Source organism: Pithys albifrons, chromosome 7, assembly GCF_047495875.1.
Source record: "Pithys albifrons albifrons isolate INPA30051 chromosome 7, PitAlb_v1, whole genome shotgun sequence".
Taxonomy (NCBI): domain Eukaryota; kingdom Metazoa; phylum Chordata; class Aves; order Passeriformes; family Thamnophilidae; genus Pithys; species Pithys albifrons.
In genome coordinates this window covers 18,414,923-18,439,261 of record NC_092464.1, presented here as the reverse complement: position 1 = coordinate 18,439,261, position 24,339 = coordinate 18,414,923, and the positions used below count along the sequence as shown (strand labels likewise).

Genomic DNA, 24,339 nt, shown 5'->3' with positions numbered 1-24,339 from the left:
GATGAAAGTACAAGGAAGAAGATAATCTTTTGAGGGCATTGAAGGGAAATATGCACCTCTGCAATTCACATTTAGATGCTGTAACCTCCCATGCACAGAATTTTCCTTGCTAACAGCTGGATGAGAGAATAGGAGGTGTTGATGTTTGGAAATAGACAATACATGTTTTGCTGCTGTTTGGAGAAAAAAGTTATATTTCTATCCAAAAGAATAGGCAAGTGAAGGATGAGAAGCAAAGGCAAAAAAAAAGCAGGCAAAAGCTACCATATGTCTGCAGAGTCTATGAACACATGTATTTTCACAAGATTAGGCACCTTCACCCATATTCAGACACATCTAAAAGGACCACTGCCAGTATATTTTGCTTTCTAAGTCCTACAGAATCACCTGTTGGAAAGTGAATTATTCTCAGGAAATTCCTGAAAAACAATACATTCTTTCTTCATTTTGCATCTTTCAAATCTATTTTTGAGGCTTACAAACACTTAAAGAAGGTAACCTGTAGGCATTCCTGTAGTAAAACATTCCATCAGCTTGTGTGGAGTCAGAATTCCTTTTGTGTGCATACCTTTAAATCATGACACATGCTCTCAGTAGTATCAGTAATGAGGCAAATGGATAATCTCAAGTACAAACCTACATTATGTTCTGGCTACAGTATTTATTGGCTAGTAACTAGAAGAGACTGAGACAGTTTTTTCAAATATTTGCATATACCGTTTTTGTTTGAACAGATAACATTGTCTTTTGCTGAATTCAGGAGAGAGAAGGCACTGAGGAATGTGAGGGTATTGAATATTCACACAAGAGCAGAAAAAGTGATGTACTGCTCATCTGGTTTTGTCTACTAAAGCTTACTTAATTTCAGAGTTTTAACATTTGATTTGGTAAATTTTCAGCAGTTCTAAGAACAGTGTGTGCTGCAATGTGCATATGTGCTAGAAGAAAAGTAAATCAGCAAGGAGAAAATTCAAATGTACATACTGTTTTCATCTCCAGGGATATTACACTTGCTTTCTCCTAATCTTTGATACTTCGTCATTTATGAGTGATGCTAGCACTGTAGCTAGAAAGATGTTTGATGAACAAAGATGTTAAAATGTAAGGATCCCAACTTGGGAAATGTTTAGGCATTTGAGGAGAGGACATGTACAATACAAGTAAACAAGATTTTAGAAAGACATCTGTCTTCGTACCACGTAAGAATATGGAATTGTACATTCCTTTCTGAATGAATGTGTTATATCCCCTCCCTCAGCTTGTCCTTGTTAAAAAAAATCTAAACTGTATGGCAAATTATTATCCACTGGCATGGGGCCTGGCCCCTTACAAGTTGGAAGCTGCTTCATTGCTTTAGATTCTTTTCAGTTTTAAAGCCCTGTGCTGGCTTGCGAACAACGATGACATCAACTCCTGAAATCCAACTCTAGCTCTATTCCCTGTTCTGTAAGGTTTATAAAGTCAGTAGCATTTGTCTTTGTTTCCAAGTGAGATATATTTAAACTGACATTTCTGATTAATGAGCTGATGTTATGGTTTGTTTATTATTGGTTTTACATGGTATCCTTTAAATGTAGGTAGATAATTTTAAGAAGAAAGTTTTGCGATACATAATAAAATATTGCAATAAGGAGTTCCGAACAATGTATGACTATCTACATATAAATCAATAATATTTAAATATCCTTATCAATGATAAGTTATTTAGCCCCTAGCACCATAGCAGTGATATCTGATTGTATCAAAACCAGGATGCACTCGGGACCTTGCAGAATTTCCCTGTTTGTGTATACCATTGTATGTACTTAATACTTACCTATCTCACTTACATGAGATAACTGATACTATGGGAGAATAAGACTGACTTATTCTGCTGGATTCCTCTCTAATTACTCTATAAATATTCCAAGTGTAACCTGGTATATGCTGCACAAAGGCATTTCTGAGCTCATATTTCTCTTGTAATTCTGTAGATGACAAGTATGTGTTCAAGAAAGGGTGGAAGGTAATAAATTCAGTCAATAAACAGGTAGACTTTTTGTTTGATGTTGTAGTTCAAAGTTTTAGGTATTCTAAAGGAAAATGCATGACACTGTGCTTAGCAAAACCTCCCTGCTGTACTGAGACTGTGATCCTTACAAGAGGTTAAGAGCAAACTTAATGTGGTGTATAAATGTAATACTTTTCTGTAGCAGTTTTCCCTACAGTATGCTGCAAACTCTTCATGAGTTAATGATTGCAGAAGCCCTGTAACGTACGGAGGTACTGTGAGTTCTGTTGTATATGGTGGGCCAAGGACAGGAAAAGTGGTTTTCTAAGGACTGGAATGGGAACCAGAGCTTAATACTCAGACCACAGAAAGGTATGATTGGCCCAAATTTATTCACCCATTTCTCCGTGGTCAAGGGAATTCTGTTTTAACAAAATTTTCTAAGAACACTTGAGTATAATAAGAAGTAGTTGGTAAGAGAACACTTTCCAAGGAATGAGGTTGCTACTACAGTTATCCATTGATTTTTCTTACCCAGGTTACACTCAATGAGTGTTTTCTAAATTGTTTCTGCTCTACAACTTATTTTATGAAAAGAAATTAGGAGCATTGAAAAACATAAATTAAGTGGGATTTGGTTTTTCCTAAGAGCTGAGCAGAAGAGCAGGCTACTGGGTGCAGTCCCCAGGCATCCTAACATAGGCAGGAACTGTGTGAACTCTTCCCTGAAGTTGTCTAGGGCAGTAGTTAAAATAGTGGTTCTTGGCTGAGACCTGCAGTTCCCATCATTTGGAGCTGTGAGCTTTGAGCTGTTAGAAAATGTGTCCATTAAAGTTGTTCTGGAGGTACACAGCAGAAAGATGGAACAAAATACGTGTACATATTTTTGTTTATGCTCTCTTCTGAGTAACTACTGCACTTTTTAAAAAAAAAACTTTTGGCGCAGGAAACAACTACTGTAACCTCTCACCATTTTGAATAAGAAGTAATCAAAATTTTTATAATTTCAAATAGCTTTTGTAAGATTTAATTGAATGAGCTGATCATAGCCTAGCAAATTAGGTACACTTAATATTGAAGATCAAAATGAAGTCCAAAAGAAATAACTTATAAAAGAAACACTACAATTAAATCTGAGCAATGGAAGTTCATGCATTTTTCTTCATTTCAGAGTATGTTGTTCTCAGTAGACCATCAGTTGTCATTGCATACACCATACTGTGCTTTTCAGTGATGGTTATTGTATGACTAACCAGGTCAGGCAGTTGTTCAAATAAAGTTGGGAGAAAAATACCATAGAAAAATGAGAGAAAGAAACAGCTATATTCTTTAAACATCAGATTGTCCCTATTATTCTTACTTACTTTTCAAAATACTGGAGGCAGTTCATGAAAATCTTTTCCTTCTTAGGTCATCATTGTTTCTTTATTCCGTTATAAAGATTTATAATATTTTTTTGTTGTTTGTCTTCAGCAATATATTGTGATTCCAAGAAGAGATGATAATGATAGGAGGAAGGGAGTGAATAGTAGGAGAAACAAACTATTTGAAACAAAAATACTGTATTTGTCTAATCATCCCAATTTCTAACTGTGAGGCCAAATACAGAAAAATGGTAAACAATATTCTTGACCCTTACTTAATGAAGTTTAGTGTCTTAATCCATATTTAAACTGTCAGATACCTCAGATATTACATGTCAGCGGCTGAAAACCCTCAACTGAACCACCGATTCAAAATTGGTCTGTTTCATATAAATCTTACTAGAATTAGTAGGAGGCACAGCTGGGTACCTCCTTGTAAACTCCTAAGCCTCATTAGGCAACCAACTTTGAAATCTTCAGCCAGTGTTTTTTCAGTCTTCCAGGTCTGTACGATGGAAGCTTTTTGTGTAGAGAATTTTGCATCACAAGAGAGTGATGCAAGTTCAGAGTCACAGATTCAAATCAGATTCAGGTTACATTAGAGAAACTAGACCCAGTCATCATTTTTTCTTCAGCCTGCACCAACCAGTCTGAGTTGGTACATTGCATTGCACAGTGATACTTAAATTCTGTAGCAAGGGACAGACAAATCATAAACACAGGAATAATTTTTTTATGTGTTGTCTTGGTTACTTTTATGTGAAATGTGGAAAGAGAAGAGTCGTACAAGCATCCACTCCTGTAGATGTTAGGGCCCAAGGAGAACCAACTGATCTGTTCATGCCCAACTTTGTTAATGAAAATAGTCTCATAGCCTTCTTACATGATTATTCTTAATTATCTGCATAATTATACACTTTAAGCTTAAAGCCAAGACTGAAATATACAATACCCTCCAGGTTCTTGCTTAAAAAAACCTAGACTTACAAGTCATCTAAGGTGAACGAGAAGTAACGTTTTTCTTTGATATTGCACGTGACCTGGAGTACAGATGCAACACTGTATGTTGAGACAATGCAAAAACAAGGTGTTTCAACACAACATCTCCACATGGGTGGAGAGACTCCAAGTCTCCAAGTACTTCAGACTTGGAGTCTCTCTCTCCATCCATGTGATATTCAAGAGATTCAGTACTGAAGTAATTGGAGAAGTACTGAACCTCTTGAATACCAGACTATTTTTTACTTTAAAGGTGTAACTATTTTATATCTCTTTAAAAGTATGATTTGGCCTGTGATCTGGATTCCCTTGAGTTTTTCTTTATGTGTCTAGTTCTAGTTGTTTGGTATTATATAACGTAGTATTTTAGCTTTAATCCTTACTAAAATTAAAGCAAACACAAGTTTTTAGCTTTTTTTACAAAACCTGAGAAAAAGACAAAAACAACAATGAAGAGAAGACCCTTCTTCATTTTTTTCTGTTGTTTTGAAATCAAAGACAAAATAGTTTGCTGGGTTAACACATATCATTTTCATCTATAATGTTCAATGTGTTTGAGCCAAAGAACGTATTCAGTTTGAGGGATGGAGTAGAGGTAGACTGTGCTGGAAAATGGAAATCCGAGACATAAGAAGTCCTAATGTTTTGTGCAGACCTCTTCCTTTGCTATCTCTCAGAGTGCATTTCACTGGTCTTTTTGCTTCCATGCTTCTTTTTGCACCATTTGTCATTGGCCCTCACCATCCCCGCCCCCACCCCCACCCCCCACAGTCATTTAAATGCTGTATTGTATATTGCAGACAGTTGATGCTGAACATTTACTGTGTTTTCATGGGATAAAAGACTTTACCCTTTCCCTTCTTTGGCAGATACTTTTGTGCTTAACATTTCTGTTGGAAGAACCTCTTTGCCCTGATCCCAACTGAGTTACTATCCTGACTTTTTCCCATCCCAGCATTGTTGAGAAACACCATTTTCTTGCATTCCCCCCACAAAACCATTGTGCACAGGAAACAGGCAGTTGATCCTCATTTCCTTCCTTCAGTTTCAAGCTGTTTAAGTGGACTTATGAGTCAGCATCTCCTTTAGTTGTATATCATCATCTACATTCTCATCTCTGGCCCTTTGTATTCTCATTATCATTTTCCTGCAGCTTCAATGATTGCATGTCTCTGCAGGATTTCACCCAGAGACTGTAAACCTATGGAATGCTAATTGTCATCATAATGTCCTGAGGTCCTGGCTTAACCCACCCACCTTTGCTTCATACAGTACTCCTCCCTTTCTCTGATTTTAGCCATTTCTTGTCTCAACAACTATGTCATTTTCCTGGGTGATCCATGTTAAATGTAATGTGTTTAATGTATTCTGCTTTTGTAAGGACTTCCCTTTTGAAATTCATAGAACCATAAATCAAGGGTGTATTACACAGACTGAAAAAAAAGGGGAAAGCTTAACATGCTTCTTGACTTCTCCTCTTTCGCAGCACTGCCAGTACCTCAGTGAAAAGGCACTTTGGCTTGTATGTCACTGCCAGCAAGAACAGCAGTGCTGCATTCCTGCGGAGGGAGCACATTGTGCTCCTCACACCCTTCTGTGACATTATTGCAGACTGACTCAGGGGGACAGATGTCTCCTACTAAATCATCAACACAAATGTCTCAAGCATCTGTGTTTTCCTCTGGAGACATAGAATTTCAGTCTTCAACAGGCCCGATCCTGCTTTGTATAGTGAATACTTTCCTTTGATCTGCTTAGCAAGCAGATCCCACACAGCAGACTTGCAGTTCATTCACCCTTGTTTTGAGGGCCCTGGGATAATGTCTAATACAGTCAGTCAGCCCCAAGGTATTAATCCTTGTCCTCCCTAAATTGCTGTGTGATAATCCTTTGGGTACTGCTTTACAAGTGGTATTCGCAGGCTTTTCTTTTGAAGACATTCAGCGCATTCCTGGCAACTTTGCTTTCTTCCTATGACTCTTAGCTTTCTATGCCTTTCTGCAGGGCCACCACTTGCTCCATTTAGGTTTAGAGTTCAAAAGCAAGATGTTTTGCAGCTGTTACCTTTGTCTCTGGTACCCTTCTCATTACAATAATGTCTGGCTTCCAAAATTAATTTTTCTCCATATGACACTTCTTCCTGCTCATACCTGCCATTAGTGTTGCTCTGCAGCTATTCCTTAGCTGCATGTTCTGTCCCAGCCCCAGCTTCCACTCTCCTTGGCCTCTAATATTTTCCACTTCTTTCCCAAGCAGAAATTACTGAGTCTCGTTTGTTGATTTTTTGCATATAGCCTTTTTATGTCCACCTGCCTGCATCAGTCTGTTTCTTTGCATGCCAGTCCAACATGTCCAAGCATTGGTAACTCTTGCATTCTGGCTGTTTGCTTTCACAACTCATAAAGTTTCAGTAGGAGCCTGTTTGCTCTGAGGGTATTTGCTAACAGACAGTGGAAATCCCTGGCATTTTTCTATCTCATTGGGAGGTGACAGGTCCACATTTTATAGGTTTTTCTTGCACTGTTTGAGGGGGGCAAATAACAATCCTTCAAGCCATCTAAAGATACGCACTTATATAAGAGAATGAAATCACAGATTCTGTACAACTCCATTTAGGAGGAAGCATGGGATCCTATCTGCTGGCCAGCAGAGGCTGCTCAGAGCACATTAGTTGAGAGTTCTACACTTCACAGCTCTTTATTTCTTACTAAGTCAAATCCAGGGTGTTTTAATCCTCTGTGGGATTTGCTCCAACATCCTGTTTCTCCCCTCATGCTGGGTATTTGTTTTGATGCCTCATCTCTCTGGAACAATGACAGAGTCTGACAAGTCAATGAGGGAAGGAGACGGATTTGTCCTAGGAACCTGTTCCTGGGGTGGGAAAGACTGCAGCCCATGTTCCATTTGGAAATGGCAAAACTCTTCTTGAATTCATTTCCCATCATTGTGGACTATATATATCTAAGTGCATGCCCACAGATGGAAAAAAGTAATATTCCCCTACAATCTAAAAGTAAAGGAAGAAATAGATCATTGTTGTTTTCCCTCTTTAAATACCCTTGAGGTCATCAGAGTGCTGATGAAGGCATCAGTGTCGTGTTGAGTTTGGATAGAAATGCAGACAGTTAAGAAATATTTTGGGAAGTTCCAAAGCAAGCCATGCTTCACGTTTGGATTCAGACCCAAATGTCTTCAAATTTCATTCATAGTAAGGTTTTTATGTGGGCTGTAGTAATGGTCTTAATTATATTTCTCCCATACTATCATGTCTGGATGTTTAGGAGATCTGCAGTTTGCCACATAACACCTTGGAGGCCTCGTTTCTCTGCTTGTGTAACCTATGGAGGAATTGGAGAAGGCTGCTCCTGCACTGCTGTTGTGGCTCTGGGTGTGTGTGGGGTTCATTTTTTTTCCTGCCAGACTGTGTTTATTCAGAGAATGCTAACTCTTAATCCTGCATCACATCCATATGATTTCAGATCAACTCCCATAAGAGGAGGGGGAGACTTCTGGATCTAAGGTGGACTAATTTTATGTATTTTTACAGCAAATCTTCCTCTATCTCCTTGCTTTAAAATTAAAATAAATACCATGTTATGATAAGAGGAGGGGGAGAGTTAGGGATACAGGCAACATTTTCTGTGGATTGGGGATGGGAAGTGTTGCAGGTTTCCTCAAACTTTATCATTTCCTTACCCACCCTTAGGTCAGAATTGATGTTTTACTTCCTTTGGGACTAGGAAAGCAAAATCACACACTTTTAATTCTCCATGAGGTGACAGCATTTGAGAAAACTAAATAACTCAACTTGATCCTATGCAACGGCTTTAGGAAGAGCACCTGTTGACACTTTTAATGCTGCCATTGGGCAGAGTAATGTCCCTTCTGAAGTGTAGTCGTGAAGTGTAATGATGCCTCAATATCAAGCAAACATGCAGCAGGATTTTTTCCCATGGAAATCTTGTGTATTTGGCATTGAGATGGGATTTAGTCCTTACAGAATCCAAATTTTTTTCTCTTTAAAGAGAATAGTTTAATAAAGGCCAAAAAGGACTTCTTAGGTTTGCATGTGTGGGGTGGTGACATTATAAAAACATGAAAAACCCTAATACAGTTTCAGTATTACTGAGACATTAGCAACAGACTGTTTTGTCTTTGTGGTTTGGAACTGGAATTTATCCAGTTGTTGCCGGAAGGCTACATTTAATTCGTACTGTGTTTGCATAAATAGCTTATTTGTAAAAATCGCATTTTACATGAACAATTCTAAATTATGCACTTATCATGGGGAGAAAAATGAACTATTGTTCTCTTTAAATAAAATGGTACGGCCCTTCCAAAGTATCCAACGGACAAAAACATGAAAAATCACAGCATACTTATATGTTGCTTATCTCATCCCCAGAATCAGCTCTCACATGGTCATATCCTCTGGGTTTGTAAAATTCAAAAGATTTTTTGAATTACTCTCTTAATTGTGATGTTGGCATTATAATTACTTGCTAAATAAGATTCTTTAACAATGACGTCCTTGTTATCAAAGCAGTTGCACTTCTTTGCCTGGTATGAATAGCTGCATGCTCTGAACTGGGAGGCAACAGTTGTCGTGGGAGCCTGACTCTGGTTGAAGGAGGAATTATTTCTTAGAGAAGGTTTCTGAAGCACTATGCAAAATTTCTTTTACCCCACAGGCAAATGAAGTTTAAGGAAAAATACAGGACCTCCACCTCTGCCTACTCAAACAGCGGTAGGCAATTTCCCCTCCAATTAGCATCTCATTCATGTGTTGGAGGGAAAAAATGGTTGCCTATTTTTGGCCCTTAAACCCCTTTTAACAAATTTTCACATTCTGTGGCTTTAAGATGAGATGTAGAATAGTAAAGACAGATGTGATTGGAGGAGACTTTTTAATTATACCGTAGTTTCTTTTATTCTTTTTTAAGTTGTGGTAATCAAGAGTTACACATTATTTCTACGTTCTGCTTGAAGGATGCCACGTCTCTGTAAAGTGTGAAACCAACAAAGAAGTGTAATGACTGCTGCTAACTCCAGCCAAGTGTTCTATCATTTCTTCTGAACAATGTATGTTTGGCCACTTCATGTCAGAGATAATGGTTGCTATATCTATATATCTATATCTATCTATCTATCTATCTATCTATCTATCTATCTATCTATCTATCTATGAATCTGTATGGCTCAACTTTCAGCAATTAACTCATATTAGAAGAATGTTCTGTTTCTTTGACATACAACCACATGTAGTGCATCTGAAATGAGTCCAGCAAGAGTTCTGAGAATACTGCATATTAAGTATTGAGAGACGATATTGTTCCTTGCCCCATGTATTGCCCCTTGCCCCTTCATTATTTTTACTGTCTCCCCTCCCCTCCCCTCCCCTCCCCTCCCCTCCCCTCCCCTCCCCTCCCCTCCCCTCCCCTCCCCTCCCCTCCCCTCCCCTCCCCTCCCCTCCCCTCCCCTCCCCTCCCCTCCCCTCCCCTCCCCTCCCCTCCCCTCCCCTCCTCTCCTCTCCTCTCCTCTCCTCTCCTCTCCTCTCCTCTCCTCTCCTCTCCTCTCCTCTCCTCTCCTCTCCTCTCCTCTCCTCTCCTCTCCTCTCCTCTCCTCTCCTCTCCTCTCCTCTCCTCTCCTCTCCTCTTTTCTCTCCTCTCCTCTCCTCTCCTCTTTTCTCTTCTCTGTCTCTTCTTTCCGTATACTTTCACTATATACAGGTTGTTCATTTTTAATTTCTGTTGTTCTCCTTTTTCTTTTCCTGTTAACAATTATCTCTTCCCCTTCCCTTCTTTTCTCTCTTTGATCCACAGGTTTTGCAGTGCATGTTGGTCTCTCTTCATTCAGAACTTGACATTCAAAGGTACTTGATGAAAATTGAATCCTCTCAGAGAGTTAGTACTGTACTTTCTTTTTTCTGCACTCTGCTGTGAATTGCGTTTGTTACCCTTTAATTGTGTGTGTCTTGCTTCACAACTAGAGTTCTCAAAGAAATCTGAATCTGCATGCTTTGTCTCTCTGTATTTCACAGCAGTGAAGTGTCCTTCATATAGATAATTGCATATGGGAGTGTGATGCATGTGCATCCTTCGACAATTTTTTAATTCTGACTTCTCCTTTAATGGCATGATAGACATGAATTCTGCACTCTTGTCTTAGATGCTCTGAAATCCACCAAAACACAGTGGCAGATCCTAGATAAATAAGTGATCCCTAACAGCTGTCCCAGTTCTAGCTTTATTTATGTTTATGTTTATACTTGGAACTGGCTTAGGTGGTAATAGTCGTACTGCTAATTTAAGGACAGCTCTGTGGGCACAGCAGTAAATATTTTTGTATTGAACATGCAAAGAAAGCTTAGTTTACAACTTGCGGATTTATCTTAGTTGTACACTAGGAGCCCGTGGAGTCACCTGTATCTCGCCTTTCACCCTGCTGAGCTTCTCTTTTATTTCCATATGGCTTTAACACTATAGAGAAAGGATGTTTCCTGTAGTCACCTTTTTGCCCCGCCGGGCAGTGAATGTGCACATGCCTTGTAGATACACGCGTAAAAGATGCCTCTGCATGGTTTCTACTGCCGTCAACAGCACATTTATAGAAGTGTCTTGGTAACACCTGCTGCGCAAGGAGTGAGGCCTCGGAGCTTGCAGAGTGCTCAGCGCCTGATTTGCACCTGATTTGTCGCTTCCCAACTTGTTTCGTTTCCCCTTTAAGGATTTAAGTAGGCCAATAAAAATGCTTACCGCAGGGAAGGGTGGACAGGCAGAGGTGTGGGGAGTAGTAAGGCTTCTACCTCCCTTGCCAAGTAGATGGCCTCGAGGGAGGGAAAAAGAAGAGAAAGGGCAAGGTGAGAAGTTGGAAGAGAGGAGCATCCTCTCCTGCAGCAGCCCCGTAACTCTCCGCAGGTGCCAGAGCAACAAGCTCTAGTAAGTGCTTCATCACATGTTTAGTTCCATGAGTGGAGGCTAAAGTAAGTCCCCGGCGTGGGTGTGCTGCCGCCGGAGGCAGCTCTGCCCTTCCCGGGAGATTGTTCTGGTGGGGATGGCAGCCCCTTCGGTGAGCAGCTCCCGCCTCGCTCCCACTCTGCAGCCGTCATGTCGATGGCTCTTCTTTGGTTATTTTTCAAACAAGATGTTAATTCAGAGCTCTTTCTTGGCTTGTGGAACCACAGAAAAACAGGTTTTGCCAGGACTGCTGCACTGTGTTTCTTTGCTTTGGGAAACAGACACCACAAAAAGGGAGACTGTGTGTGGGAGAACAGGGATGGGTAGATAATAATTTTCTTGAATCAAAAGTCAGTATCCTCTAGGTACACTGAGGCATCTGGTATATATTCTTTTTTTTCCCCTTTCCCCTTTTTGCATGTGGTTTTAAGCATGTAAAGATCTTTCCCCTTTAATCAGCATAATGACAGTTTTTGTTTAAATCATCCCTTTTAATCTTCACAGTTCTCATGGCGATTTGGGGGATTGTGTAGGTAGGAGTTACCTCACCCACTGCTGATGAATCGCAGCCATCTCCTGGATGGAACAAAGGGTCATGCTGGCTTGTGAACACTTCACAGTAGAGTTTTTCAGGAGGGAAAAGAGAAATAGCTTCCAACTGAAACTGCCATAAGATTTTAATTAAGACAAATGTTGATGTCCAGGCTGGAATTTATGGATAACTTATGTAAACAAAGTAATAATAAACTGAAGCTGTGATGCAAGAGTAAGACAGAGATTGTGAAAACAAATTTTGCTCTAAGCAAAATTGAGGGAGCCACAGAAGCCTTTGCAGGGGGAAATAGTGAGGTGAACGGTGACTTTTTAAATTTGGCTATCACATATAAATAAATCCTTCATGTCATAAAGCATTAGAATAAAACAGAGAGATAAACTATTTTATTTTAAAATTAAAGATTTCTTTCATTTGATGTGACTTCTGCTTTTTATCAGTGGGTGACTAATAGTTTTCTCTAATGTTTTCCTTCAGTTTCTACCCTAAAGTCTCAGGCTGGTGTTTGTAGAAAAACTTTGGATTTGGACAGAAACACACTGAGAAATATTTTTACAGTTTAATGTGCATGGATTGTTTTTTTTCTGATATTGCGCGTATTCCAAAGAGATGCCACAGCATGTTGCATATTTCAGTCTGGACTTGTCTGGACCAATTAAGCTGCTCCTAGACGAGCTGTTGAGTTCCTTAGGGCAACATTTTCAAATGCAAGTTCCTGCAATTAAACATCTGAATAAGAGGTCTGGCAGCGTAAGTGCTGAGCACCTACAGCTTTTATTGCTCCTAATGAATATCTTTACTGTAAACACACAGCTTTCCGGAAAAACAGGTTTCAATTTAACTAGGTGCTTACAGTTAAAAAAAAATGAAAATGTTCCTTCATGTCAGTCATTTATAACAGAATTTCATGAAAAACTTTTTCTACTAACTCTGGGGATCAACCGGCTGAAGGGCAAGCCGTGATCCTGCCAAGGGCAAGCAGCCTATGAATATCCTGCTCGGTGATTCACAACACTTGGGGGTAAAAGAAATGGATTTTGGCAGCTTGCCACAGCAGGGAGCATGCAGCTGGCCACCAACAGGAGCTAGCAAGGCTCGTGGGAAAACGTGCAGATTTTTAGGATGATTTGAATATCATTCCAACCTAAAAATATGGCAGATACACTCTGACACATCATTAGACATGGGAGGTTTTTCTCCTCTGGGTGAAAGAAACTAGGGTCGGCATCAGTGAATAAACAGAGTGGTGATAAAGGTCCTGTCATAAGCAGGGAGGAGTTTTTCTTTCAAATAAATTCATCAAATTGAGTAAAATTGTATCATAGTTTTTGATTTAGGCAGAGAGCCCACTCGGCAGAGCCTCCTGACCCTGACACAGTTACGGGCTCTGGTAGGGCATGGCTGTGACTGAGCATTCCTGGTGCTGTTGACCGTGTTATCTTCCCCTCCTCGTTCTCGATGGGAGGGCAGAGGAATGCTTTCTTTTACCATACTTGGGAAAGTTCTGGGTCTATTTCCTCCCTTCCTCAGAGCATGAAAAGATCTGCACTGGGGCTGCACCTCAGGTTCACAGTACACTGAATTAATTGCTTTGCTTAATGAGCGCACGGCAGGTGGCCAGGGGAGGGCTCTGTGATTCGTGATCTGCTGGCTTTACTCCTGTGCTGAGTATGGCGAGCTTAGGCTTTCCTCAGGACCGCCGACGGCAGGAGGAGGCTGGCAGTGCCGCAGCCAAGGGGGAGCTCGGGCAACATCCAGCGCTGAACATGCCTCAAAGCCCCGGAGGCTGCAGGCAAGTGGGGTGCCTTGGTCTAGTGCTAGGGGTGGTGGGCAACCATGGCTCAGGCATTGTCTCTCTTCCCTTATCAAGGAGGAAAGAATTCTGGCTATTCATCCCATAGAAATCAATACTGCCACAAAACTGAGCATGCTTGTGAGCAAGAACTGGCTTTGTAACCCGTTGTCATTGATTCAGCAGAAAATAGTAAAATGTTTGAGTTCGAAATAGAGAAATGAAAGCCAGAGACATATGCTAGCCCATGAAGAGGCATCAGGGAAGAGTATAACTAACAGCTACCACCTACAGAATCTGCATGCTGTCAAGTGGGCAGTTCCCTCCCACTCTCTCCAGCTCTGGAGAACACAGATGCTAGCATGAGCTTGCTCCTGGCATGGTACCATTTACAGCTGGTAGTTTCTGAAAGAAAGATGCTGTAGATTTTTGCATCTCACAATGGTGAAATAGTACACAGAGAAAAGTGAGCTTGTCATGAGAGATGGTTTTATGTTGCATTCAGCTGCTGAATCATCTTCCCACCCCCTGTTCCATTAAGTGAGAGTATCCAAAAACATCCCTTGCACAGATGTAATATGAACTGTAATTTGTATAGACATGTATAAGCATTTAACTTTTCTGAGAAAGTGCTATGGAAAAAGTATGGAAAATGCTTAAAAACAAGATATGGTGGGTTAGTATTCACTTTCTCTTCAGCAGTAATACATCACTCATAGCATGTCCAGACAGGTAAAACCCAGTCATTGAGTTAATATGGGATCTCAAAGACTGTGTCTGTGGAAAAAGCAGATCATCCTTCAGACAGTGATACTTTGGATCTGACAGAAATGTGATGAAGAGATATTATTGTTGCAGTAGTAAGAACTCATGTGTTGGGACGATATTTTAGAATTAATAAACTCATCACACATGAAACACTGGGTGTTTATGTTCATATTTGAGGTCTGTCACATATCCTGTGTTCATCGTTGGCATAGCTCACAGGACAAATATTTTACTTGAAGATCAAGAAAAGTAGGCTTCCATTTTTCTGCTGTTTTTTCTTCTCTATTTAAAATGTCAAAAAGTCTTAGATATGGCGGGGGGCTTGCCTATACTGTATTCTTTAAAGCACATGATGGGAAAGAGTTATTTTACTAGCTCTGTATTATTTTTTTTTTTATTTCTTTGTTTACCATTTGTACACTGCCAGGAGTGCTAGCACTTCCAAGATATGTGTGATAAGATTCTTCTCCTGAGCAGAGAAGTTTCTGTCAAGATAAAGGCTAAGGAAGTTCCCTGGAGACAGGAAATAAAAAGCATGAATTGATCAAGAGATGAAATTAAAACTTTCTTCAGGTTATGGGATTTTTTTTCTTAGTTCTGTTTTATCTGTGAAAATGTGTGAATCAAATTTTCAGGAGAGATTTTTAAAAAGGAAAAGAAGTAAAAAATACTCCAGTTCTATATATTAGTATAGAAAAAAACTAGAAATGTGCACAGAACTCCATGAAGAGCAGAAACATAAAACTAGGTAGAACAAAAGGGTGAGAGAATTAGTGTGGACAAATGTGAGCAGAGAACCAGAGGCAGAAGCATACAGAAAGCTTGATGAACATCTCTGGTGCTCATGACTGCTCATTACATTGGCATTTCTGCAGTATTTCACTTTTCCTTATTCAGGCACCTTCGGATTTGATTCCTAAATTATTTTCAATCTTACAGCATTTAAAGAGCTGTAAGATATTTCCCCCCCCTAAGTCAACCAAGGAGCTCAAGCAGATATATTACAGTGCATTCTTTGGACAAGCCATAACAGTGGGATATCAGCCATGATGCATGATTAAACAGTTTTAATTCTTCATCAATCCCAAGAGTAGTTGAAAGGTACTGTATCTTGTGTAACTGATACCTCCATGTGCTATACTTAAATATATACTCTGAAAAGGTTACAAGGATCTATATCCTTGTAAACAAAATAGTGTATCCTAAGTAAAAGAGTCATCTCAGAGCACTGTGTAATTATATGTAAGTTTTAATCAGGATTGTTCATCCTTAGTTTGACCTTTCTTTTCTGATGAGTTTCTCGCCCAGAACTAGCACAGGCGACATCTTTTATCAGAGGAGTCCTTAAGGAGGGTCAGCTCTACTCAGCTGGATGAAAAATCAAGCCTGTTTCACAGTGAAACATGCACGGAGCTGGCTCCTAACACATAGCTGTGAGGGGAAAGACCATGGCTGACTGAGGGAGTATAACCTAACTGATTTTGGCAGAGGGGTAGGAGAGAGACATGTTGCCTAGTTCTGAAGTTTTTTCTACTTTCTGGCATTTATCTCAGAGGTGGCTTGGAAAGAGCTGGTGTTTCCTTGGGTTTGTCTGCCTGTGTGGAGTATCTGTTCACACATTTTAATTTTGGATACTGCTGCTCCTCCAGTGGGCATGTCTTGAGTTTTCTTCTCTGTTAGATATTATGGGTTTTTTTGGTACAGCACCATTCTGACTCTCACAGTAGCAGTCTACACTATGACTAGTTGGGTTCTGAAACATGGACTATTGGGGTGAATATGTATTTTGGAAATACCTATACTGTGTGCTAGTTCCTGAAAAGTACTTAAAAGGACAATTCCTGAAGTATTATTTTAAGCTTTTTAATATTTTAAAAGTATATTAGATAACATTCTATGGAAAAATATATTTGGCGTTACATATGAAGTATTTATTTGCCATTTTTCTTATTTATCTTATTTAATATTAGAATCAACATGTGGAATAATTACTTCAAGGGTTGGATAATGCTTAAGGTTTCTGCACTCCTTTCTTCAGCTATGCTTACAAGTCCTTGTAGGTTTGGCTCCATAAATATTGCTAGTTCCCTCCCCACTGCATGGGTTGGTTTTCCTAGGAAGTCATATCATAGAATCATAGAATCAATTGGGTTAGAAAAGACTTCTGAGATCATCAAGTCCAACCCTTGGTCCAACTCCAGATCATGGCACTCAGTGCCACATATCTACGAATCCGCTTGATTATTAAGTCACATCAAGCCTAGTGCTTGTTGCCAATAATAAAAATGCTTTCCCATGAAATATGTACTCATATCTCTCAGTTACTTGAATAGCTGCTCTTGTTACTGAGTTTGAGAGTTTTTTTAAAATCTGTTTAAAATTCAGAATTATTCCTGAAGTGCAGTGTTTACAGGAGTTGAGCATGACCAGTAGCTTGACGCCTTTCATAAACAATGTGTATGTGTATTTGGTGGATCTGATGTATAACTTTCATTGGCTTTATGTTTGTATTACTCCACTTACTAGACTGGAACTACTATGGGTTTGAACTGGTGGATTAGAAGGAAAACTGGGCTTCATGTTGAGCAGAATCCATGATGTGCCTCTGCCTTGCTTCAGAAGGCTGTGATGACCCTGTCTGGATGTTAGGAGCCCACCAAGCCACTCCATCCCACCCCTCAGCAGGAAAGCAGGGAGAAAATAAGATGGAAACAAACCTTATGAGTCAAGATAAAGGCAATTTAATAAAGCAAAAGCAAAGACCACGTGTGGAAGCAAAAGTAAACAAAGGATTTATTCTCTATTTCACATCAGCAGGTGGTGTTCAGCCGCTTACCACACAGTAGGGTTTTAGGGTTCAGTACACGTAGCAGTTGCTCCATAGGACAAATGTAATAACAAATGCTCCCTCTCCTTCTTATTTTCTAAGCCTTTAGAGCTGAGCAGTCATCGTATGGCATGCAATACCCTTTGGTCAGTTTGAGTCAGCTCTCCTAGCTGTGTGCTGTCCCAGGATCTTGCCTACCCACAGCCCCACTGAGTGAGTGGGGAAATGGTGGAGAGAATCATGAAGCTGTGCAAGCCCTGCTGAGCAGCAGCCAAAATACTGGTGTGTTATCAACAACTTTCTAGCTACCAATACAATGAACAGCACCGTAAGGGCTACTATGGAGAAAATTGAGCTAGACTCAATACATTTAGTCAAGTAATTATGTCATTGTCATCCGTGGGGTTCTGAGATGCTTACTTTAGGTCCTACAGCATTGCGCCAGGGACAACCAAAGAAACTCAGTGTTGCTGAGGTTGACTCCATCTGTGTATTGACAGGACATGCTGGGCAACTGCACAGTTAAAGCTGCGTGTATTGATTCCGGTAATGAGGTGTCCCCTTACTGCTCAGATAGTCACCTGTTCATACATGTCAGCAAACAATACACATGCAACTGCATGTCTCAAATGACATCTGGGGATTCAAATTAAAGGAAAAAAAAGCAAATCAAATCAAAATAAGCTTTATTCATATTATCAGAGAATATTTTCTTAAAGAAACAAAAGCAATGCCCTTCCCTGCTACCTCTGAAATTAAGGACCTTTTGCAGATGGTTTTGTTGCTGGTTGGTTTGGGGTTTTGTTTGTTTATCTTGTTTTAGATATGGTTTTCTAGAAAGGGAGAATTACATGCCTACTAGCTCTCTATTGATGGATATATGCAGATAAATTTTTAATCAGTACAAGGAACTACAGAGCTGTAATGTCTTGGCTTGGTAGTACTTCCGTAATATGCCTGTGTAAACAAAATACTTCAGCAGTGACGGTTCCCAAGCCACTTTGGAAAGTTGATTGAAGAAGTATTTATCAAATTCTTTTTGTGTTTGCAGGTCACTTGTCACCTCTGTAACTTCTACACAGTGCAAGTTCCTGTATTTACGAGTAGCAGACTAGTGCTGACCATGTCAGAGGCACTTCAAAGCTTACTTTAGAAGAAATGTTGTTAGCCTTAAGTCCTGCATAAAATTCAATTTTCTTGAATGATTAAATTGTGGAACATTGGAAAATACCTACTATTTTAATATTAGCATTTTTAAAGTTAAAAGTTCTGGAGGATTTACTTTCTTCTGAGGTGTTTCTAATCATTGTAGTTTGTGAGCAACTACGCAACTTAGCAACAACAGGCCTCTCTAGCCAGCTAATGAAACTGTAATAAAAGTTGAAGTTCTTCATACATTCAAGGTCACATAAGGAATATTATATGATGCATGCTATTGCTGAAATGAGCTGGCTTCATTCGCTTGGAAAACAGCTGAAAGAACTAGATGTCAGCAAGATAAGTCATGTTGGCTTTCCAGAAAGTAGCACAATCTTTTCTGGATCTTGACAGTATCTTCAATCTTAAGAGTTGAAGTTGATTTTGATACAGGCGATTTTTAACATAATAGCATCTGAACTTAAATGATAGGGGAGAGAAAAACATATGAGTTTAATGATATCTTGTGCCTGGTGCTGATTATAGAGTTTCACAAAGTTCATATTTACCTACTGGTTTTGGAACGGAGTAACCTTGCTTGACTTTGAATTTCTGCTTGTACAACGTCTGTTCCTGTTTGTTGTGATACAGTTTGATTGAGAGACTGCGAAATTATTCTTCCAAAGTAATAGTACATATGGTTGTAGCAATTTCAGTAAACAGTACTGAGTTTGCTTCTTAGAGAAACCTCTCTTTCTATGAAGTGCTTACAATGTCACTTATAATTTGCAAAAAATGTTCAGGGCATTTTATTTCCTATTGAGTGTGTTTTTATTAGGCAAATCTTACAGTAAAGAGTTGGTAAAAGTGCATTAATGAAACCTGATCTCTCCCCTCTTGGAAGAGTTGGGTTTTTTCCCAGTAACTGTGTTTAACAATTTACTAGTATGATTTCCCAGTAAAAATCATAGTTAATTTGGTCAGGTGATGAAGACATTTCTGATTTTGCTGGTGCAGCAACAACAAAAAAGTAATTATTTGTGATTTCAGCTAGAAATGTTGGATGACAGTGTTGGTTTGGTGCATGACCTGGACCTTTCATAGATGGCACAGGGAAAGATACTGAAAAAGATAGCTTTACAACCACATCACAGTACTGCTTTTCAGAGGATTTTTCTTGGTAGATTTGTCAGCACTACAGTGTGTATGTGTATGTGTGTGGACAAGGAGAATGGCATTACCTTTGTCTCCTCGGCACACTTCTTATCCTCAGGGCCTTGTTAGCAACCAATTTGCAGTGTGGATATACAACCAAAAAAAATTGCAGCAGAACATCCAAGACAGTGTTTTCCTAAATAATCTACACAGAAGTGACCTTCAGCATACCAGTATTTGAAGAAGTCTGGACTCCTTCCTTCTTCTTTTTGATTTTTTTTTCCTCCCATGGTTTGATTTCAGTAGACTAATAATGAAATGCTCTGTTTTGCAGACGAGAAGCCCAAAGCTGTCCCAGAGCCCACAGCCCAATCTGGGTGACCAGACAGAACACCTCTCTGAAGCATCTGTTGATTCCTTAGAGGCCATGTCTGAGGGTGATTCTCCAACCCCCTTTTCGCGGGGCAGTCGCACACGAGCAAGTCTTCCCGTTGTGCGGTCAGCAAACCAAACAAAGGAACGATCACTGGGTAAGAACCTGATTCAGTCCTTCTCTGCTTTGCTCTTAGCCTATGTTTTCCATTTGTGGATTTAAAAGAGTTTTTAAATGGGGGTAAAAAAAGTAAAGACACTGGTAGCATGTTATTTTTCATGTCAGGTTGTTCTTTGGAAATGAACTGTTCTTTGGAAATGGGTACTGAGTAACCTGGGGGAGAATGTTGAAATTATTTTCATAAGATCTGAAAGTGCTGGGAACATAGGAGGTATTTAAGGAGAAAGATGCAGACCCTGACACTAGATGCTGACAAAACCCAGTGTTGCAAATACTTTTTGCCAGGTCTGCACAGTATGGGGGAGTACAGGATTGTACCCTCATTTTCAAACAGGAAATACAGGCTTTTTCACTTCATCATCTCTTCAAAAGCAGACTTAGTTGAAAGAAACCTAGAGATATTGTTGCCTTAATAATCCATCTGATTGAGAAGGTTTAGTATTTGCATGGTGGTACCTCTCTAGGCACAGGATTTGAATGAATGCCGTTTACTTTGGGGCAGTGTCCTTCCATTTGCATGGTGACACGGGTGATGTGTCAGCACTTCCCGTGGGCTTCCCATATCTCAGGGTTGAATTAAGCCCAGCTGTGAACCAGAGCTCCTTTTACAATGGTGGTTTATGTCCTGGAGACTCTGCACTCAGCTGACAAATGGTAGGAGTAAAGGCTGTTCTTTTGAGGGAAGACACCAGAGGGCAGTTAAAGTGTTGTGAAAGAGCATGTAACTCCTGTGCGGATTGCTGAGGAAGGCAGGTTTTGCTCGTAGGTAATAAACTGAAATGCTGCTTTCCTGTAGGCTACTCTCCTGGTATAGAAAGTGACATAAATCGAAGACTGAAGCGTAAATCATACCATGCTTTGTAAGCTTGTCATGGTAGTTTACTTGTTCCTCAATAATCTTAAGACAGTTTCTGTCAAGAGTATGGTGGATCTGACAAACACAACAAATGTGAAGAAAACGTGGCTGGAAGGGGCTTCTGCTGCCCAGAGCTCGCAAGCACAAAGCAGTGGGGCTGGGAAGAAGGTGCTGGTACCCATCTATGTCAGCTCATGGACTGGCAGTGCTGCCCTCCCAAAGCCCGATGGGCTCCCAGTGTATCAGGCTCTTTGGGAAGAAATTTAGAAGACTTTGACCCGGACAAGACGTTTTGGTTTAGAGGTGTTTCTAAGAGCAAGTGTATAGCATGTGTATGTTTACTATACATGCAGAGGATTCACCTCTGCCTATAAGTCACTGCTGGCTAGGGCATTCTCAGCATGGCTTGCTTCACGTGGACATTTTCTGGAAAACTTCTGTTTGCTTCAGTGTGATGTTAAGTGGATTAAGTCTTTGCAGGTTCTTGTGCAACTTGTAATCCAGCCTCACCAAGTTGCTCAGAGCCCTAAACGTTTCCAGAGATGGGGCATGCACAGCTTCTCTGAGCTACTTGCTTCAGTGGCTCACCACCCTCACAGCAAAGAATTTCTTTCTAATATGTAGTCTAAACCTCTGGACTCAGTCCAACAGGTCCATGTCTTTCTTGGGCTGATGACCCTAGAGCAGGAGGCAGCACTCCCTGTGTGTCTCTCCAGAGCAGAGTAGAGGGGCAGAATTGCCTCCCTCAACCAAACTTCTGATGCAGCCCAGGACACACATGGCTTTCTGGTCTGCAAATTACATTCTGGTTTATGTCCCGCCTTTCATCCACCAACACCCTCCAGTCTTTCTCATCAGGGCTGCTCTCAATCTGTTCATCTCCCAGCCTGTATGGATATGGGGAGTTCCCATGACCCAGGACACCTTGCACTTGGTCTTGTTAAACCTCCTGAGATTCCCATGGGCCTACTTCTGAAGCTTGTCCAGATCCCTCTGGGTGGCCATCCATCCTGCAGGCATGTTGACTGCACTCTCCATGGTGTTATCTGCACATCTGTTGAGGGTGCACTCAATCCCTTCCTCTATGCCATTAATGAAGATATTAAATAACACTGGTCCCCATATGGACCCCTGAGGGCCACCACTTGTCACTGTTGTCCATTAGGACTCAGAGACATTGACCACTACCCTTTGGATGTGACTGTCCAACAACTCTTATATGTCTTACAATCTACTCATCAAATCCATCTCTCTCCAGTTTGGAGAGAAGAATGTTGTGGGGGACCATGTAATACACTTTTCAGAACAAGTCCAGATAAGTGACATCTGTAGCCTTTCCCTTGTGTGCTGATGTAGTCACCCCATTGTAGAAGGCCACTGAATTGGTCAGACAGGACTTTCCCTGGTGAAGCAGTGCTGAATCACTCCCTGTCCTACATGTGGCACACACATGCATGTGTATGTATGATGCTTCCCCCAAGAGTTCTCAGCCTGAAGGCATCTTCAGTTCTGAGATTTCCTGGTTATCATTTCTGCTGCTGTAATAACCATCAAGTCGTGTCTCCTCCAGGTATTTGTTCAGTCTGCCTTTGATGCCACGTAAATTTTTCACATCCACAACAGTGCATCTGTGACTTTGCTTTACTTTCTATTGATTTACTGCCCAACCACTGCTTTCCTCTTGTTTTGTATTTGTTTATCAACTCTAAGTTATGCCCCCTCGCCCTTGTATTGGAAGTGACAGCAAACATCAGATAGCTATCTGCTTCCCCCAGGCCATATCTGATTTCCTTAGCCTGTTATTTCCCTCAGGTCATCTTTTCTCCAGGCAGAGAAGTGCTGTTGTAACCACTTGTTCCTCATCCAGAAACCATCCTCGACATTTGATTATCATTGTTGCCCTTCTTTTCACTTTTTGTTGTTCTGTAGTATCTCTTTTGAGATGAGAGGACCGTAAGTTTGATGAAAGTAGTTCATACTTAAACCCTATTTTTAGCATCTGTTGCATATATTGAAATGTATTGTCCAGGTCCCAGTGGAGGACAGTCAAATGAACATGTACTATTTTATTTAATGGCCAGGATTTCAGACCCTGCAAGGCACCTCTCTTTGGTGTACCAGAGATACAGCCCTGGCTTATCCCATCATGAACAGGCAAAATGCAGGAGAAAATAAAAACAAAACAAAACCTAAACAACAACAACAAAAAAAACCTCCAAAAACCAAAAAAACCCCAAACAAACAAAAAACCTCCCAACAGATAAGCAATGTAATATGAAACATTTCAGTTGCGAGGTTTTAGATTTTAAATGAACAAAATAGGCCTTTTCTCTCTGTATTGCAGGAAGAGTCACAGATGTGTGCAGCTTAAGGGATCATCATACTTGCCAAATAGGAGATAATATATAGTCATTATAATGACCATGTTCTGTCTTTTTCAAGTTGTTCCAGCAACTAATTAAGAGCAAATAGTTTGTTTTAAAAGATAGTCTAAAAATTATTCAAAAATAGTTCAACTTTATGTTGATATTATTATTCAGTGCATTTCTTTTATAATAGTGTTCTTTTCAGTCTTTTCTGCTGGTGCGTTCTGACAACACCATGAGCAATGCTCTAAAGTTTTATTTTTGAGACACTTTGTACTCTGTGGTCCTGTTAGTATTGGTTTTACTTCCAGCTGTACAAGGGGAATGTTTATTTTTAAAAAACAGGAAACTCTTTATAAATTTAGTTTTAAAAGTGTCATGAAAATATTTCTGTTCACATTATTTTAAATAAGCTATGTATAGTCACCTCCCCTTCCATAGCTGTTAGTTTTTTAATTTAATATAATTTAAATACAAATTCTGTTTTGATCCTCAGTCAACATAATTTCAATGAGGTAAATAACCAACTTTTGTGAATTTTTATTAATTTACAGTGCATATCTCAATGGCATTTAAAAAAACTTTTTTTTCTTTTTGAAATTCTAATTGTTCTGTGGGTAAGTATTTTACTAGCTATACATGAGTCAGTTTGTTTTTAAATTGTGGTCCAAGTTAACATGAAGCCTGAGAAGGAATAGCAGTAATGCATTTTGGCTACCCCAACATCATGGGTTTGTCAGTCAGGTCTAATCTAATAGGACATGGTGTTCACTTGGAGTTGACCCAGAAAACAGTATTCCAATTGTGGACCCATTTAAAAACTTCAGCTACAGCTTTTGAAATGAAGGTCTTTCTTGGCTAAGAGTTCCATCAGAAATCAGCACTTGTCTCATCATTCTGCAGCCTGGAGACAAAGTGAGATACTAAACTAAATTAATTCACAGTGCAAGAGAAATTTCAGTGTATTTTTAACTATCTATTTGGAAACTGGGAGTTTTTCCAGTGTGATAACTGTGGGAAAGA

General features: G+C 40.0%; 1 protein-coding gene across 16 annotated transcripts in view; it reads left to right on the top strand.

Annotated features, from left to right (window-relative positions):
- The window catches only part of KIAA1217 (KIAA1217 ortholog), a 351,226-nt gene that overhangs the window by 237,241 nt on the left and 89,646 nt on the right, over positions 1–24,339 (top strand). For all 16 annotated transcript variants that reach the window (XM_071560130.1, XM_071560131.1, XM_071560137.1 and 13 more), the window contains one exon: positions 19,876–20,071. In XM_071560130.1, the coding sequence (XP_071416231.1) occupies positions 19,876–20,071 (196 nt within the window). The remainder of the gene's footprint in view (positions 1–19,875; positions 20,072–24,339) is intronic.